The 18428-nt window shown below is 44.9% G+C and overlaps 1 protein-coding gene across 1 annotated transcript in view; it reads left to right on the forward strand.

Moving 5' to 3' along the window:
• Positions 1–17012, forward strand: part of fign (fidgetin) — a 33781-nt gene extending 16769 nt beyond the window's left edge. The window contains exon 2 of the mRNA XM_076263518.1: positions 12013–17012. Within this exon, the coding sequence (XP_076119633.1) occupies positions 12013–14228 (2216 nt within the window). The 3' untranslated portion in view covers positions 14229–17012. The remainder of the gene's footprint in view (positions 1–12012) is intronic.
• Positions 17013–18428: the final 1416 nt, after the last annotated feature.

Genomic DNA, 18428 nt, shown 5'->3' on the forward strand with positions numbered 1-18428 from the left:
ATAGAATTTAGTCAGAGAAGATCTGAAAAACTTGCCCTTATAGAAGGCGTGCTGTTTTAAAGCATGGCTTATGTTCCTGTTTTCTCCTACAGCTGATTATGCTGTAGTGTTTTATGTATTAATCTAATTTACATGTGAAGTATATACATTTGCTGAACAGCTCTTGGCTCCATGCCAGCACCAACATGAAACCAAGTGCTCCAGCGTTTTTCTTTAGTTGGAGGAAGGGATGCTGTGGATAACCGCTAGTTGCTTTGTGGAATGATGAGCCTTATTTAATGTAAATTTACATGCAACGTCTTACAATGTAAACTTCTGGCAACGTTGGTTTAAAACTGTGTCTGCTGCAACGCTCCCCGTGAGTCACAGAGATCGAGTTTCACAGTGCACAACTGTCTTGCAACACACACACACACACACACACACACACACACAAACACCAGCGGAGATGCTGACGTGGGGTAGAGTTGCACACTTTCAGTGGACTCTCTTTTTTCCCCTCTCCTTGTTCTTTCTCTCTTTTTGAGCACCTCGCGGAGAAAAATCACACATGGCCGTCTGGCACCCGAGTGAGGAAGAAAAGCCTGAGACGCAGGCGTCCTCTGAAGGAATGCGCGCCTGCCTCGAGAGGACAGCAGCCACCGCCGACTGCCCACAGAAGGCTCTCGGGAGACGCGGCACTGTAAACAAACAAGACTTATTTTTGGCTTGTATGGCTCGTCTTTTTTTCCCACCAAGATTCTGTTTCTACTTCAAGGACACCTGAATGGTGAATTTTAAACAGGGACGTTGCAAGTGTGATTACCGTAGCAGTGTAACGCGTTTCCGAATTACGGATGGACAAAAAAAAAAAGAGAGAATATGACCTACTTTATGCTTGTTCGTACACATATGAAGTATCTGAAGTAGACCAAATCTCTGTAGTGTTGTAGAGCTCTGCCTTCCTTCTTTCCCCGGGCAACATAAATCCATACACAAATTCCCACAGAGCAGATGTTTGCAATGATTACATCAACAATGTGTTAACAGGAAATCACATCATCATTATCAACCCCCAACACCCCACATACCCCCTCTCACACACACATATACACACACAATCACTTTTATTCCATTGTGACTAATGGATTGAGAGTGTGAAGTAATCACAGTCCTGAATCGGACCAGTGAACAAGGTAATCTGTTAATTTGCAGCAGGCCCAGGCCTATTGGTTTGTAAATCAAATAACTGCTTGCCTGGTGCCATTAACTGGCAAAGGAGCGGTGAAAAGCAGATTAATGGTGAATGTGAGAGGCTCTTAAGACACCCACTGCTATGTTTCCTGTCTTTTTTGCTTCCTTTCCTCCGCTTCTTCTCCTATCTCCTCCCTCGCCCTCACCCTCTTCCCGGCAGCCTCGCCGTTTTCCTCAGTGGAGACGTCCATGTGGGGATTATGGCTTTTGGGAACGTGTGGGCCGGCGAGAGAGAGAGAGGGAGGGAGGGAGGGAGAGGAGTGGGTTTTGGTCAATGAGCCTTCATGTAGAGAGGTCGCCCATTCCAGCTCTGCTCCCCTCATGTGTGTAAGTGATCCCGCGGGAAGCCCAGGGCTCGTCCTCAAACACACTTTACCCCAGAGCCACACTGTCAGGCACCGGCGCCTTTATGGCGAGAGAAAGCGATGGCACAGGCTATCGCTCGCCACGTCAGCCTGTTCTGTAGCCTGGCTGACTTGCTTGAGTGTGGCATTGATGTGACACAAAGAAAGGCTGTTATTGCTGTATCTGTTTCTACAGGATTCTTTAGATAAAGAAACACTGAAAAGCTGACAGCTTAGATGTTTGTGATTTGATACACCTCTATATCTCTCTTTATCCATTATGACACATCTGTTTGCAACTGATATCCACTTTCATAGAAGCTCTTTTTAATTTGATACTATAATAGCAGGTGTAAACAGGTGGAGGCAGTTGTAGCTAGTTGTGTTGCAGTGTGTGGGAGGTGATATGTGTCTCCTCCACAACGGTAATGTGCTAACATTAAATGTCAGCATCCCCCCCCCCGTTCTTTTGTTTCTCATGTTTTCTAGTTTATTTAAGGTACTTCTTGTGGCTCATTATACTTGTCTTCAGAAACACTGAAGAGCCGCAGCGACCCACTGGCTAGTTTATAACACCACTCTTGTATCTAGAGTTCCAGTGAAGATTAGCAGATATCATGTGCTGTGCTTCAAAGGGCTTCCGAGGTTAGGTTTTTCTCAAGATATATTTTCTCCACTACTTTCATGGCCACAATGGACGTGGAAGCCAAGTATGGAGGCAAATGAGAGTGGAGCTGTACTAAGCCACTGACTTCCATAGGTGAACTACAGTGAAGTACACTGCATGGATACTGAGACTGGGGAGGAATAGCGTTATTTCTACTCCACCGCCTCCCCCATTGGTGAAGAGTTCGGCAAATGAGAGTGTTAGCGCTCTGTTAAAATGTGGCGTATGTATTAGAGCAGGAATCAATTGAGTGTGAACATTGAAATCTGCCGGAGAGAGATTGCTGCAGAGGCTCCTCTCTCATGACACCACCTCAGTATGAATTATTCAAGGCGTGGTGGACCTGCTCGCTGAGCTGGAGTCGCTGCCAGCAGCTCGCTTTCGGATTCTGCAGGAGGACCACAGGGCGACTGTCCTGGTGGCATGGAGGACATTCGCCAGCCAGTGTCCAAACACATCCTGGCTGATATATCTATACAGAGAGACACAAGACTGACTCAGACAATGCCTCAACTCAAACCCCACCTCACCAGACATGTGAGCAAGAAGCACCATCAAAAAATCAGCACCCTTTCCCTTGTCTACCTTTTGTAGCATTCCCAGGGTTTGCTGACATGAAATACAGTATGCTTCCAATGGAAGTCATCTGTAGTGACAGGGAAAGCAGGATTGAAATTAACATGCAGTAGTGCTAAACTGTTGTGCTACCACCATTAAGGTTTGACCACGGTTTCAGAAAAAAATAGAGAAATCTAAAGGAAGTTTCAAACTAAATTAATCGTATTGCTCTACAGAGTCTGATAAAAATGACAAGAGGTATTATGTATAAGCGATTTGCATAATGATGATGATTCATATCTGTGCTTCAGCAATTGCGGAGAGCGTTTTAGGTATAGAGGGCTTGTATCTCCAACTCACTCATCAAATGATGTCCAGAGGAAAATGGAATGGTAGAAATCCATCTCAGAAAAAAAAGTGAGTGAGGAAAAAAAGAAAGCGAGTGTCTAATCTGTAATGGAGTTTGAAGTTTTAATCTCAGATGTGGCAGTGGAGGTAGGAGAGCTCTGAAGTGGGGCTTTCCCCTCCTTAAGACCTACCACTACACCCACTGTAATAGAAATGGCCTTCAACCAAACGATCGTGCCAGTCCCTTTTACCTCACAAAGACTCTCTCAGACAAGACCCTGTGTGCTTCTTTTTTGAAACATCTGCTTTCTCTTACAGTTATTTAGATGTAACTGATGGAAAACATATCAAAGCCTGCTTTGTGTATTTGGCTGTGAGAATGGAAAGGCATCCAAGCCTGTCGCTTGGCAATCACCAGAATTTGGTTATTTTGGAGTCACCACAGGTGCATTGAATTTCTCGCAACCAGTACATGCCATCCCTGTTTCCTCTCTCTGTTTCATGTCAACAGTGTGTGTGTGGCTGAGGGGCCTGTTAGAGAGGTGGAAGAATGATTGACAGGAGATAGACATCTGCCTCCTCTCTCAGAATTAGTCTCAGGAATTGGTTGCAAAGGCTCAGCTTTGGGGCTGCAGCTGACAGAACATGCCACTCCAACACACATCCTCTTGTGCAGTATCTCATCTCGCTCTGTAACACATAGATACGGAATGTTTGGGTTCAGAAACGCGTGTGAATGGGTGCGCGTCCCCATATGTATACCTCTGTGTGTTTTTTTTTGTTGTGTGTGTGCAATATACAGTATACGCCATATTTATGGCTCTGGGAAAATACAGAAAGATGTATTTGAAATGATAATATGATATTTCCTTCCGTATGTCATTTTATTAGTTTTCACAATATAAAACGTCTCAGACAAGGACAGTTCAAGACCTCATAGAGAGGCGTCACACAGGCTCCTTGTGCCTTCAATTCTGCTAACGACCTTTAAATTGTGACTCTGGATTACGCAGGAAAAGCCGTCATTGACGGCATCTGATGGAACACCCTTCGTGGAATGAGACACTCGAAAATTATTATTGCGAGCAATATAAGATAATGGATAGTCATTACTCTCCCTGCTGTCATGTTCACATACATTGTGCACTCTTGAAATATGATGCATCTGCTGTACTTACCAGCCACTTAATATCAGAAAGCACACTGTGTTTAATGATTTATAATTAACACAATATAATGTGAATTGCGCCTTGGTTATTGGCTAACTAATTAGCTCATTTTATTTATTTTGATAGATGACCATGGAGGAGGTGAAAGGCTTATCTTGCCCTCTCTGTGTCATTGTTAAAAAGGAGTGAGATTCGGCCAACGCTGACAGAAAGTGTTGTAGTGTGGTGTCACTCTGTAATGGGCACTTGCACTGTGGTGACACACTGGCTGACTGACTTTATGTTTTCAAAAGGAAATCTTGAGTAACTGCCAATGAACCTGAAACAACTGCTCGGTGTAATGCTGGCAATTAAATGATAGAAAAAAATAGAAAATAAACAAAGCAGATGGCTTCGCATTGCTTGAATGTTTTTATGTTTGTCTCTGCATTTTCATACCTTCCTGACTACATGGGCGATTTGTTCTTTCTTGGTGTGTGCTTTATTTGTGTTTGTGTTGGTCGCTGTGAAACCAAAACACAGATACAGCCTCACCCCTCTTTAGTGGCACCACAGCCATAAGCGATAACTTCCAACAACTTTGGGCAACTTTCTCCTTTCACTGGTCCTAGTCACAGCATGGATGGCTAGGGAAAGTCTTGTTTGGCATTTGACTTTTTTTGAGGTGCTTAAGTTCAGACTCTCATGCATGTGGTGGGTCTTCCAGGCCCTTTGGCTTTCCCCCAATCCCCTGAGGCGCGCTGTGCCTGAGGTGGTGGATCGCTAGCAGCGAGATCGCGGGCAGGAGCATCGTATCAGAGGAGGAGGCAGCTGCTTTGAAAGGCGTAATCGGTGTTTACTAGATTGAAATGATTACAGCTCTGTCACAGCGGGCTTCGACTGTGTCTTCCCTGAGAACAGCATCATGAATATTACCGTGATTTACAAAGAGTGGCCTTGTCACGGGGAAATTGACTGCTTGACTGACAGGCCAACCATATTAAAGATAAGTGCGCCGTATAAATTTACACTCGCCCCTCTGTCTCTTACGGTCGGTCTGTCTCGCCCTCTGCTTTGCATGGATTGACTTGCGTTTGTGCTCCCCTTGCTACCAGCACCCCTCCTTTGTTTCTGTTTTGTTTGAGGGATTTTTTTTCCCCTTCCTTTGTTGACTCTTGTTTTCACTCCCCAGCTGATTGGCAGCATCTCAACATTCAACTCTATTCCTAGTGAACACTGCACCTTGAAATATGCACAGTGGATGTGTTCATTTTGACAAAGGTCAATATGAATTGAATGGATATATATATATCAGTCTTTTAAGATTCCATGCAGAAGAATTATTTCATTGTATCTGTGAAGTACCATTATATATCCCTAATGTATGTATTATATCTGTACTGACACAGAACAGATACTTATATTCTGAGTCAGATCTGACACACAGCCACATAATGTGTTAATTTAGGTAGGAAATAAGACATCCAGATCAGTGCTGAACACTACAGGAGTAAATTGCACATGTAGATATGTGGACAGTGCACATGGAAGCTGAGTGTTCACAGCTGAGTGCCCCTGGCTTGGCTCCACAGTGCTGCTCAGAGAGCCTTTGGAGACGTGGCTGAGCTCAAACCCAGAGGGAGATGGGAGTTAGAATCCCCACCACCACCACCACCAGGCTTATTAGATGGGAATAGCACTGGAGCACTGAGATGATGCGAGCCTTTTAGCTAATGTGGAAAATACACCTCAGGCCAGATCAATCCAACACAGGTGTAGACAAGGTAGAGTGTTTAAAAAATAATGAAGGGATAAAATATTGCTTGTTGGGAGTTGTTCACAATCGAGTAGAATGGTTATGATACTTTAGAGACGAGTGTCTAGAAGTGGCCTTCACACTACTGAAATACAGCTTGGTCTTCCTCGACGCCACAGATGAAGCGTACTGAAAATTTACTTGTAGTTCAGGCCTCCACCATCGGTATGTAGATGTTTCAGGTAACACCCCACCTCTTTCTGTTGCTAGCTTTGCTAACATCACACATTCACACACTGCATCTTGAATAACATGCTGGGCCTGTGAGCTTAAGGCTGATCTAAATGAAGCGCCTTTGGCACATTTGTATTACTCTTATTATAAGCATTGTTTCAGTCACAGGTTTCTCTCTCACACACACCCTTCCTGACTCTCACTCGCTCTCTTTCAAGTTCAGACAATTAACCAAAACACTAACGATGTGGACTCCTGTTTTGTCTTTGACATGCATTTGGAGGTAATTAGTTGATTAATCTTGTTTAGAGCTCTTAATTTAATTACTATACCCAAGAGGCAAGAGTGACAGTGCAGGTTTGTGGCGTTGCCGAGCATTGATGGTCAGGTGGTCATTCCATTTGTGTTGTCTGAAAGAGAAGCACTGTCGCTTTCAGTCCTTAGTATCAGTCCCAGCCCTCTGACAGTGTGTGACAAGGCTGTGCAGCCAAACGTAAAGAGCAGCTAGTCAGGGAGGTAGTAAAAGGGACATTGACTGATTGACTGATTTTGTTTCAAATGAGGGGCTAAATGACGGCTTCCGGCTTAAAGCGATCATCCGAATGACTAATATATGGATCCTCAAATTGAGTTTAAGCGGGTTTTAAGTTGATATGCGAGATGAATGGGCCTCAGTTGCCATAACGATTACCACTACAGATTGAATTAGAATCACACCAGCCTGCCGGTAGGCAGCAGAGTGGAGAGCCTGTGTGGGGAGGGTGAAAGAGCGGAAACACTGCAGTTGTAGATTATTAGAAGAATATGAACTTGTTTTTATTTATAAGCGTAATTAATGTCTGTCCCCAGTATTTGCATGGTTGTCATAGCGAGCCCCTGTCTGAGAGTCTGAGTCTGAGTGTGTGTGTGTGTGTGTGTGTGTGTGTGTGTGTGTGTGTGTGTGTGTGCGGGTGTGAGTGCAGCATGAAAGCAGAAGCTCTCGTAATTATGTTTACATCCACAGATGAAAATCCCGGGCCTGTAATGATCAGTAATTATAAATATTTTTCAAGCTTTTTCTCCGGCTTCAGCGGAGGCCATTGTGTTGTAGTGGGGAGAGAGAGAGCAGTGCGTGGCGCTTAATTATGACATTGCACACGACTAAATCCAGCAGCCTGCCTCAGCCCTGCAAACACTTCGGCGGCATAATCATGCTCAAGACTGACTTTAAAGAGCTCATTACAGTTAGTTTTCTAAAGAGCGCTGTATTAAACACAGTTACCTAATAAGCATCTTTGGTGGTGCAAATTGCTGAAAATGGTAATGAGCCTGATTAGACGGTGTTTCAATTAGGACGGCTAGCCTCAGTCCAAACACATACAGCCCTGTCCAAAAAAAAAGAGTTTAAGGGGAGAGCAGTGGGGGGAGGGTATATCAGGAGCCTTGATGCAAGGGAATCCTGCTAGAAGCCAGTACGCACACACACACACACACACACACACACACAAACACACATGCAATCTCCCAAATACACACACACACACACACACCTACAGAGAAAAAAAGAAGGGAACTGCTCGGCCACCTCTGTGCTTCCTTTCAGGAGCCCAGTAATGAATAGAGAATTGTGCGAGCGGCAGTCCAATTTACGCACTGGGAAATTGGATGGACAGAGTGGAGGCCCAGTTCTGTTTGCTTAAAAACGGCCAAGGCTACCAAGATTAATAGTTCCCAAAAAGGTCAGCGTCTGTGTTTCATTGCTGATGATCACAGTACCAGAAATTAAACACCATGCAATATCAATGGGTCTCAAATTGCCTCCTGATGTTGGCACAAGCCTCATCATGATCCTTTAAAAATGAATTTCTATAGCTCTCTGTTGAAATCTTTACGTTTTGCTGGGAACGATAAAGGCTAATATTTATGTTGCTGTCATCATGCGATGGCCACTGTCGAGATGGTTGCTTTTTTGTGGTTAAATAATGGGGACTTGCAGGATTGATACAGCTCAACCACAGTTAGTTAGGTGCTAATTTTTGTGGCTGTCATTGTAAATATGGTAAACATTTCCTCCTCTCCTGTGCATATTACAACTTTGAGCAGGGAATCTGTGTTTATCTCCAAGAGAATTGAATAAGGGTTCAGAAATATCCGTAAACAATGTTAGAGAAGAATGCCTAATATATAAAGGAATAGGAATATATTTGACTTCCTGCTCATAGTATAGCCATTCTTGAATGCAAAGGGTTATGGATAGATGTCACTACAGAGTAGCAGATGGAAGCAGATCTGGATAGTGGTGTGACATATTCATCAGAGGGAATTTGAGGTCGGGCCTCAGACTGTCAGCAAATGTTTGCCTAATTGTGCTCTTTGCAACCACACTAGTTGTAACAAAAAGCAGGAAATATATTTTCTAAACATATCATACTGGAGCATGTGTGTGTCCCTTCAAGTGACAAAAACTTTGGGAAGAGAAGGCTTATGACACAATGCACAACATACAAAATGGCAAATATCAAAGATACTTTGTCAAGGTGTGGTAATGGATTTTGTAGGGCAATAATGTCAATCGCTATGAATTACTATAAATCTACATCTAGATTTGACTGATATTGACTCAAATCCTATGGTCGGTACAATCATTACTTGCAGTTTAGGCCAGATAAGAATGAATTGCACCGCCAAATGGTGTTGTTGTCCTTCTCCCTGATTTCATCCATTTTTCCCTACACATTTGTTTTCGCAAACTGTTTGTGTTTCCGTGTGGTGTGGTGTGTGTGTGTGTGAGTGTTCTGCCACAAAGCTAGTTAAGTCAGTTCAGGAGGAGAGCGCCATGTTTAATCCCCAGCTTTGATTTATGAGAGTTTGAAGCAGTCCCTGTAAGTGATTCATCTCATGCTGTCCTTCTCCTGAGAAGAGGCGCGGCTCTCCTGACCACTGTACCTCCCCTATAGTTCAGCAGCCTCGCTCACTGTATTTAAATCATTTCCCTCCTCTAGCTTTGTTCCCATTTCATTAAATATCCGAGGCGTTGCGCATCTGAGCCACTCTTGTGTAGGCACTCTTCGCTAGGAGCACCACTACTACAGTATAGCACTGGCCAAAGTGGCACATTATGCAGATGGAATTCAAACAGGAGAAGAAGTAGGGTTTTTTTTTTTTTTTTGTTCTCGCTACGCTGATGCTGTCCTGTGCAAATGACGAGGAGTTGCACGGCTTTTTCCTTTTACATGTTTTCATCATCATGTTTTCTTCTTTTTCTTTTTGCTTATTAACCAAATCCGCGCTGACGACCTATCTGGTGGAAAGGCAGGGCTTCCGTTTTAGCACGGCAAGGATGTTACAAATGACATCTCACTTCTGTTGCTAAGTACTTCACACTGTGATTTGTGAAGTTGTTAAATTGCTCAAAGCTGTATTTTTATCCCTTTGTTAGAGCTGAGGAGCATTCATAAAGCCCATTAAAATGAAAGACTGGAACATTGTTTAAATCCCCTTTCTTATGATCTGTGTGAAGGATTTTTCAACCCCTCATTCTGAAAAAAAAAAAATAGTTAAAAATCTTACTGTGTTGCAGTACATTTGTGGCACCCACATCCTTCTCCAAGCCTGTTTCAGGGTTGGGGTTAATATATATAAGGGACGACTAAAAGATGAGTAATGCAATAAACCAGGCACAGGGAGTCGTGAGGGAAGAGACGACTGGCTTTTATTTACTGAATTCACAAGGCAATCACTGGCACTCTCGTAAGCAATTACTGTGTGAACGCTATTTACAACACAATGCAGACAGCAGCCGGCGTGGAGGGAATCAGAGCTATCCCTTAAGATCACAAAAGGAAAGGCCGTGTTGGCAATTGTCTGCTGTGTCTTGTTTAGAGGACTTGAGTACAGTATAGTCTCCATTATAAGGATTTATAAGGTTGTATATAATCTAAAAAACACAACTGAAATGCATGCTAAAGAGAATATTGTTTGTTCCAAGTGTCAGGGTTGATTTTTGTAATTGTGACATATTTACACCACTGCCAGAGGAAGGTCTCATGTAATGTTTTTTTTTTTTTTTTAAACGTGTTGTTTATTATTTCTATTATTTTATGTTTTTTTCCTTTTCATTAGTATTTAGCTGCCATTTCTGTGGCTTGGCTGAGTTCTTTGTCTTGAGCTTTCCTTAATCATTAGCCGGCTAGCCTGTCATCTGTGCCAGCCATTGCACGGATCTCTTTGACTAAAACCTTGTAAATTAACACAATTAGCGCAGCATCATCCTGCTAATTAGCCGCGGGTGTCTGCTATGGCTACCGCGCTAGCAAATGGAAGGGAGGGGGGGTCACGAGGGAGATGGCAAGGAGAGAGGAGCTCATCTGAGGATTTGGTCATGTGTGTATGTGTGTGTGTTTTCAAAAGGGTGAGCTGTGAGGCTATGCCCTTAACTTCAAGCGCAGTGCTTAAATAAACACTGGAGCAGAAGATGAATCATTCCCATTTATTAGCATGTATGCGCTTATGCTCTTCTCCTAAGCAACATATACTCTTTACTTTTCAGTGAATGGGTCCTTATTTTTGCAGTTCATACACCTGCAGTTTTTTCTTTCTTTCCTTTTTTTCAGTAGGTATGGGGGATTTGTGGACCGGGGGTTGTGTAGATAGTCGAGACAGATCAGATGTGGAAACATAAAGCGTGTGCCAGTGCGGTTTGACCTGTATTATCCGTGTCAGCTTTAAGATGAGGAAGCCAGGCTTAAGGAAAACACTGGTTTAGATACAGTAATGTGCCTGTAGGCTAACAGAGCGCCGCACCTTTGTTGTCAGTAGTGATCATGGTCCCCACTGTGTGTGTGTGTGTGTGTGTGTGTGTATTTCAAAGCAACCATTACATCAGTCTGTTCTTGAGTAAATGTCTCTTTGATAATCCCATGCTGAGTCTAAGATGACAGCATATGTAACTACTTGTGTTTGCAGATGGAGTTTAGGATTAAGCTTGATAGTGGCTTTTGAGCCCCAGAGGCAATGAGAAAAGAGGAACTGGAGAGGCAGACAGTGAAAGAGAACCAGGGAAGGGGGAAGCAGAGAGAGGAAGAGAGAGAGAGAGAATAAAGCAAGGACAGAGAGAGAGAAGCAGGGAGCGAGAGAGGGAGAGAGAAGACAAGCGAGGCATGTTTTTTTCCTCCTCCCTCCCTCCCTCCCTCTCACCCTGTTCGCCAGGAAGCAGGAGGCAGGCACAGGGGCTGTTGTAATTCACGCCGAGCTGTGGGGTTTGTGTGATGAAAGCAACGGAGCGCTGCCAGGGAGATTGCTTTGCTGCACTCCTCCAAGCAGATTTGAAACTGTCTAGGACTGCCTTTAGATGAGAGTTGGATTATAGAGTGACCTGCGATGTCTGTGTCAGTCCGCTCCTGAGCTGGGTGCATTATACTGTGCTAACCAGGTGCCGGGGCCCAAATCCATGCTGCTCCTATGATGCCGACTGTCAGCAGCACCTATGATATGTCGCTTGGTATGGAGGGGGAAGGCGTTAGCATGAAAGAGGCTGTATTTTGTGGCTTTCAGTAAAGTTTCTTTCTCGTTTTAAGGTCCAGTCTTATGTTGCCAGTGTTGGTTCTGCCTTCTTCAGATTTTCTACCTCTGATACTGTGCTGATTTTAAACGTATGTCTTCATACTTTAATGCATTATCTCTTTGTCTGTCTGTTTTGTCTATGTGTGTTTGTTGTGTGGTGTTTTTGTTGTTGTGCTTGTCCAGGCTTAAAGATGCAGTGGACCCCAGAGCATGCCCAGTGGGCGGAACAGCACTTTGACATCTCCTCCACCACCCGCTCCCCAGCACACAAGGCTGAGGCCTACCGGGGCCACCTGCAGAGGACGTACCAGTACGCCTGGGCCAACGATGACATCTCCGCCCTGACCGCCTCCAACCTCTTGAAGAAGTATGCCGAGAAGTACTCGGGCATCCTGGAGGGCCCCAACGAGAGGGGCCTGCTGTGCTCCTACAGCGACGGCCCGGCGCCTGTTGGCCTCCTGAACGGTCGCAAGTCGGAGAACGACTGGCAGGACGGCATCTACCCCATGAGCTGTGCGGCCGACGTCATTGCGGCGAGCAAAGCCGGTGCCACGGTGGAGGTGGCGGCCAGCGTGGGCAGCTCGGTGGGCTCGGGGACGGCCAGCAGCCTGGCGGAGCCCAGCTACTCCAGCAGTAACTGCGGCGGAGGCGGCCACACGCCAGCCGGTCTGCACGCCGCCACAGGGCCGGCACAGGACTTCACCAGCGGCTACAACGGCTCCTATCTGCACTCCAGCTACAGCGGGCAGAGCACGCCTGGCCTGCCCTCACCACACCCATCACCCCTGCACAGCGCTGGGCTCTTACAGCCCCCGCCACCCCCACCGCCTCCTCCCCCACCCACACTAGTACCCAGCTACAACGCGGGCTCCCCGAACCTGTCCAGCTACAGCTACCCTACAGCAGGGTACCCCCCACAGACTCCGGTGGCGGGTTATAGTCCAGGGGGAGGGCCTCCGCCTCCCCCGTCCGCGTATTTGCCGTCGGGCATTGCGGCCCCCACTCCCTTACCGCCATCCACTTTACCCGGCTACACCTACCAGTCGCACAGCCATGCACCGATCGCCCCCACCCCTCTCAATGGCAGCTCGGCCAACTCGCTGAAGAGGAAAGCGTTCTACATGACGGGCCAGGGCGACATGGACTCGGCTTATGGAAATTTCAGCTACAGCCAGCAGCAGCAACAGCAGCAGCAGCAGCGCTCTACCCAGAGCCCCATGTACCGAATGCCTGACAGCAGCATCGCTGACTCAAGCAGAGGGAACGGATTTGACAGAAACGCTGAGGCGTCATCTTTGGCGTTTAAGCCCACCAAGCAGTCGATGTCCTCGGATCAGCAGAGGAAGTTCAGCGGGCAGTCGGCCGGCTCGCGTGCACTCACCCCCCCGTCGTCCTACGGCTCGGGCAAATCGTTCGGCAAGTTCAGCGAGGAGCACAGGCAGCACCTCGGCCACTCGGGCGGCGGCGGTAACGGCGCTTCGTCCGCACACCCGGCCGAGGAGCAGCTGAAGAACAGCGACGCCAGCCTGGTCGAGTTGGTCACCACTGAAGTCCTCCAGCAGGGCATGCCACCTGTCGACTGGAGCGACATTGCTGGCCTGGACCTGGCCAAGGCCACCCTTAAAGATGAGGTGCTGTGGCCCCTGTTGCGGCCAGACATGTTCAGCGGCCTGGGCGCCCTGCCTCGCACCGTCCTGCTCTTCGGGCCGCAGGGGAGCGGCCGGACGCTGCTGGCCCGCTGCGTGGCCAGCCAGATGGGCGCCGCCTTCCTGCAGCTCAGCGGCCAGGCCCTGGCCACCAAGTGGGTGTCGGAGGGCGACAAGATCGTGCAAGCCTCCTTCCTGGTGGCACAGTGCCGGCAGCCGGCCGTGGTGTTCGTAAGCGAAGTGGAGCTTCTCTTGTCGGGCCAGCTTGCCGAGGAGAGCCCTGTGCAGCGCGTGCGGAGTGAGCTCCTCCTGCAGCTGGATGGCCTGCTGTCGGCGGCGGCCGACGAGCAGGTGCTGGTGGTCTGCTCCAGCAGCAAGCCGGAGGAGATCGATGAACCGCTGCGGAGGTATTTCATGAAGCGGCTGCTGGTGCCGCTGCCGGACGCTGGCGCCCGCCACCAGATCATCAGCCAGCTGCTGGCCCAGCACAACTACTGCCTCAGCGACAAGGAGGTGGCCCTGCTCGTCCAGCGGACCGACAGCTTCTCCGGGCTGGATGTGGCGCGCCTGTGCCAGGAGGCCGTCATCGGCCCGCTGCACGGCATGGCTGGCTCGGACTTCTTGCCGGGTCAGGTGAGGCCTGTCTCGTACCAGGACTTTGAGAACGTCTTTTGCAAAATTCAGCCCAGCATATCACAAAAAGAACTTGACACATACACTGAATGGAATAAAATGTTTGGCTGTTGTCAATGAAAAAAATAGATCGAAAAGTGAAAAAAAAAAACCATGTTGAAAAGAAGGTAAGCCTTTTAAAAGATGGATGCGTTTCAGAATTATTTTGTGGTAAACGTTCAGTTTTGAAGGGGGGACACAAATACATACTAGTAACCCAAACCACAAAGACATTAAAAAGACACTTGAAATAAGACTTGAAAAGACGCAGAGCCGCGCTTTAGTCATTGTCTGGCAATCTGCACAAAACACAGCAGAGAAATACTGTTTGATGCTCCACACTGCTGAAGCCAAGCCTCACCTGCCCATGGTGCACTGTAAGTAAGTTGACTTAAAGGGGAAGGAAATCTTTATTTGCTCTTTTTGTGTGTATATATCATTCTGCTGTTTTTTTATTCTGTTGCTATCAAGTGCCTGAAGTGGTGCTTTATCATTTTGTATTTCCTTTTTTTTGCCTCACAATCAACATTGGTGGCACGTGCTAATATAGAAAGCTTTAAGATGAGACTAAAACAACACAGCTCTGCTTTGTCCTTTTTGTTTTCATACGAAAACAACAACAACAACAACAGTATTCCTCAATCATGTCCGTCTCACAGTGTATGTGGACAGGAGGGAAAAAAAAGTCCATGCGGCATTTGTAATCGGGACCCTAACTTATAAGACTGCGTTTATTTTAATGTCATTGAAATGAAAAAGAAATCTCAGGAAAGTGATTGTGATTTGTACAGTACCTCAAAAAAGATTGTGTCGAAGCACTACATACTGCTGACAACATTAGGCTTGGTTTCTGATTTGCATTATCTAAAATGGAACAAATGTAGGTGTTACCTCAGTAGAATAGTAAAGGCAAGGATATGACTATGAATGTACCAGAGATATTCTGGAATGTTGAGAGGAAATTTGGAGGAGTAAATTCTTTCCATCTTTTGGTATTGTATTATTTTCTGTCATTTAATCTTTTCTTAATTCTATCCTTCCTTGAAATCTTTCCTCATTGTTTCTTTTGTTTGTTTGTTTTTTCCCTGTGAGTGTAAAGTATTCCATTGAGACTCTTGTTTTGTATTTACTTGTGGCAGCTGATGGGGGTCTAATCGTGGTGTCTGAACAGAGCAACAGACATGAGCACACCACCCTTTCCCTGCTCTCCTCCCACAGACAGTGAATGGAGTCCATGTTGACAAGACTGGCACAGACTAGAGTAGTGTTGAAAAGGTTAGCTATCTAAGCTTAGCCACACCAGAAAGAATGCAGTATCCCATCATATAGATATCTTTTCCCACCAATTAATATATGCTGTTGTAGTTTTATCCCTGCTGCAGAAAGGATAGATTGACCACTTTGAGTTAACCAAAAGGGTTTTATTTGCTCTTGGGGTTTCTAGGGCTTTCTTTCTTTCTCTTGTTTTGTCCGTCTCTCTTCCTTTTGGGGGAGAATTCAAAATGCAGTTCTATGACTTTGCTCTGCTGCTGTCTGTGGATTGTCTGTGATGATATCTGTGCACCCTGCATTCAGTTCTACCTCAGTTTCTCAGTTTAGAGCCGTTTTCACTAAAAAGCAGCACATACAAGAGAGATGGATAGATCACTGAACCTCTCTGACTTGTTTGCTTGCAAACTGTCCCAATAGAACAAGCTGCCATTTTTATCAAGGCAAAACATACAACCCTCCACTTTATTCAATCCTCCCTACTCATAGTCCATATACCCTGCTGTGTCCCTATGAACGTGTGTGCAACTACAGTACAGGATATAGTCCATATACCCTGCTATATGCGTATGAAAGTGTGTGCATGTACACTATTTCTGATAGGTTCTCCTTTTAGTATAGACACTGCATTCATCTTCCACAAAGATTTCCTTAATTTTTTATCATTTTGTTACCCCCAGATACATGTTAGCTGTAACATGTCTGGACTGGAGCAAGAAAGGTGAACAGAGAGACAGTGGGCTCTATTTTAATCGGGCATGATGCAGGGCGCAACCATTAAATTTTATTGCAAGCCAAATGGGAGTAGTCAAATAAAATGTCAGATTTCTTTCATGTGCACCATACTGCAAAAGAGTTGGGGGAGGTGCAAAATTAACAGTGCAGTGATCAACTCTTCCAATTGTCCATTTCAAATGATAAATACAGAGATTTCAGCCACACCTGAGCACAGACTGGCAGATGGGACAGTTCCTGTCTGAGCACAGTAACAACACTTCAAGTGCACCCTGTTGTGGCTGAGGAAGACTGCTGTATTTAGCATGGCCAGAATAGCTAAGTGAGTTAATTATAACATTCTTATTAGTCTTAAAAATTGAAGATGTGCTTTACAAGTGTAGCTAAAAATAAAACCAAACCAACCATTGCTATTGAGATTTCATAAGCAAATTAAATGAAATGAATGTGCTCTATTGATTATACATATTTACCCATCAATAGCCTCAACCAAGTATTTCAACAGGTGTGTCATTCTGTGTACGATATTTTGTAAGGAAATTGCATTTTGTTGCAGTACCACTCCCACAATTTGCACAAACACTACCTTGCGTGTTGCGTGCCTTGCATCAGTCTGCGCGCTCATGAAAATAGTGCCTAATGTCCAAACTGCATGATGATATCGATACTTGTGTTTGAATGTATTTTGTCATTTTCATTTCCTTATATATTTGTCAGTTCCTTTTCATCCCTGCCTCTCGTTTCCTTCTTGTTCTTCTTTGTTTTCTTGTTCATTTCTTGAGACATTTAGAAAGAAAACCAGAACAGCATTTTGTGAAGCACTAGTATGGTAGCGGAGGGACATCGATGAGAGAGAATTAAACAAACGGCCCGCTGAGGGACCTAACTTTGATTGGTATTAAACTTATCCATGTCTGTAATCAAACCAATCATTCATTCTGTTCAGTATACTTCACTGGTGTCTGATGAAATCACATCTTGGTGTTTTGCAATTCCCCGTCATGTTTTCAGCTTATCTGACTCATAATCTGTGTGAATAGATGTATTTACAAATGTCCACTTTGCCATAATGCTTTGAAATCCCTCTTTATGTAGATCATTATGGGCTTGATTGAGCCTTATGCTTCAGAGATGAGAAGTGTTTGGTTAGCTCCTCATTAGCACAGAACTGCTACAATTGCCCTCTACACAAAATCACTACACAAAAGTTAATGTGCAATTCATCAAATGCACTTTTAAACCTAGGTATAATCACACACACACACACAAAAAAAAAAACCCTACAAAGCCAAAGCAAATTCAGCTTTTTATGATTTCGAATGAAATTATAATAACAGTTCCTAATATTATCTATTTTTCTGTTCTATCTGAAAAAACAAAACAATACATTTGTTATCTACTGTGTATGCATTGTTGCTAACACCCTATTTTCTGGACTTATTGATTGCAAAGGGGAGCTGACACATTCTGCTGTTGTCACCACAGCAGACCAAATGACTGCAGATTTCCTAAAATCGAACAGAAATAATTATACAAACTTGCCAATCCTTCACAACAAACCACAGGCATAAATAGACCCCATGAGTACTACCCATCCACAATGGATGGTTGTGACAGAACATGCGCACATGAGCTGTTTCTTGTAAGCGATAAGTCTGATGTACTGTAGGTGCTCTTTCCTTCTTTAATGCTGTGATCAGGCAATGCACCTCAATTGGTGGAAAAAACACACTTTCACTTTAAGTTGAGATCCCTGAAATATTTCAAAAGTCAAACAAGAGAGCGAGCGAGAGAGAGAGAGAGAGGGGGAGAAAACAAAATGAACACAGGATGAATGCGGTCTTACAGGAGTGCACACCACAACCTTGTAAAGTACAAAAAATGGTTTGAAGCACATCCACTTATACAACCAAATTTCATTAATTTCTCTTTTATACCACCAACTGTCTTTGCTCATTCCATTCAGCACTGTTGTAGACGTGGCTTTCATTTTTCTGTAGCTGTCTTATCAATTTTTATATTCAAACATCGTTCCCTTATAACCATTTCTACCTCATTGCTACATATTGTACATGTAGTACTTATGTTCTGTCTTTTTGAATGTCATGTATTTGTTAAAAAATGGGAAAAAGATGAAAAAAAAAATAGAAAACAACAAAGATGAAAAAAAATTTAAAAAGCTTGTCCTTGAACTTGAGCAGTCTACCTCAGAAAGACTGTCCGTACACTGAACAGAGTCAGCTCTGGAAATGATAAGACACATTAGTGAGTGTGCCT

Source organism: Alosa pseudoharengus, unplaced genomic scaffold, assembly GCF_046254945.1.
Source record: "Alosa pseudoharengus isolate Yale_2024_CS ecotype anadromous, Long Island Sound unplaced genomic scaffold, YU_APseudo_1.1 YU_APseudo_1.1_scf_3, whole genome shotgun sequence".
NCBI lineage: Eukaryota > Metazoa > Chordata > Actinopteri > Clupeiformes > Clupeidae > Alosa > Alosa pseudoharengus.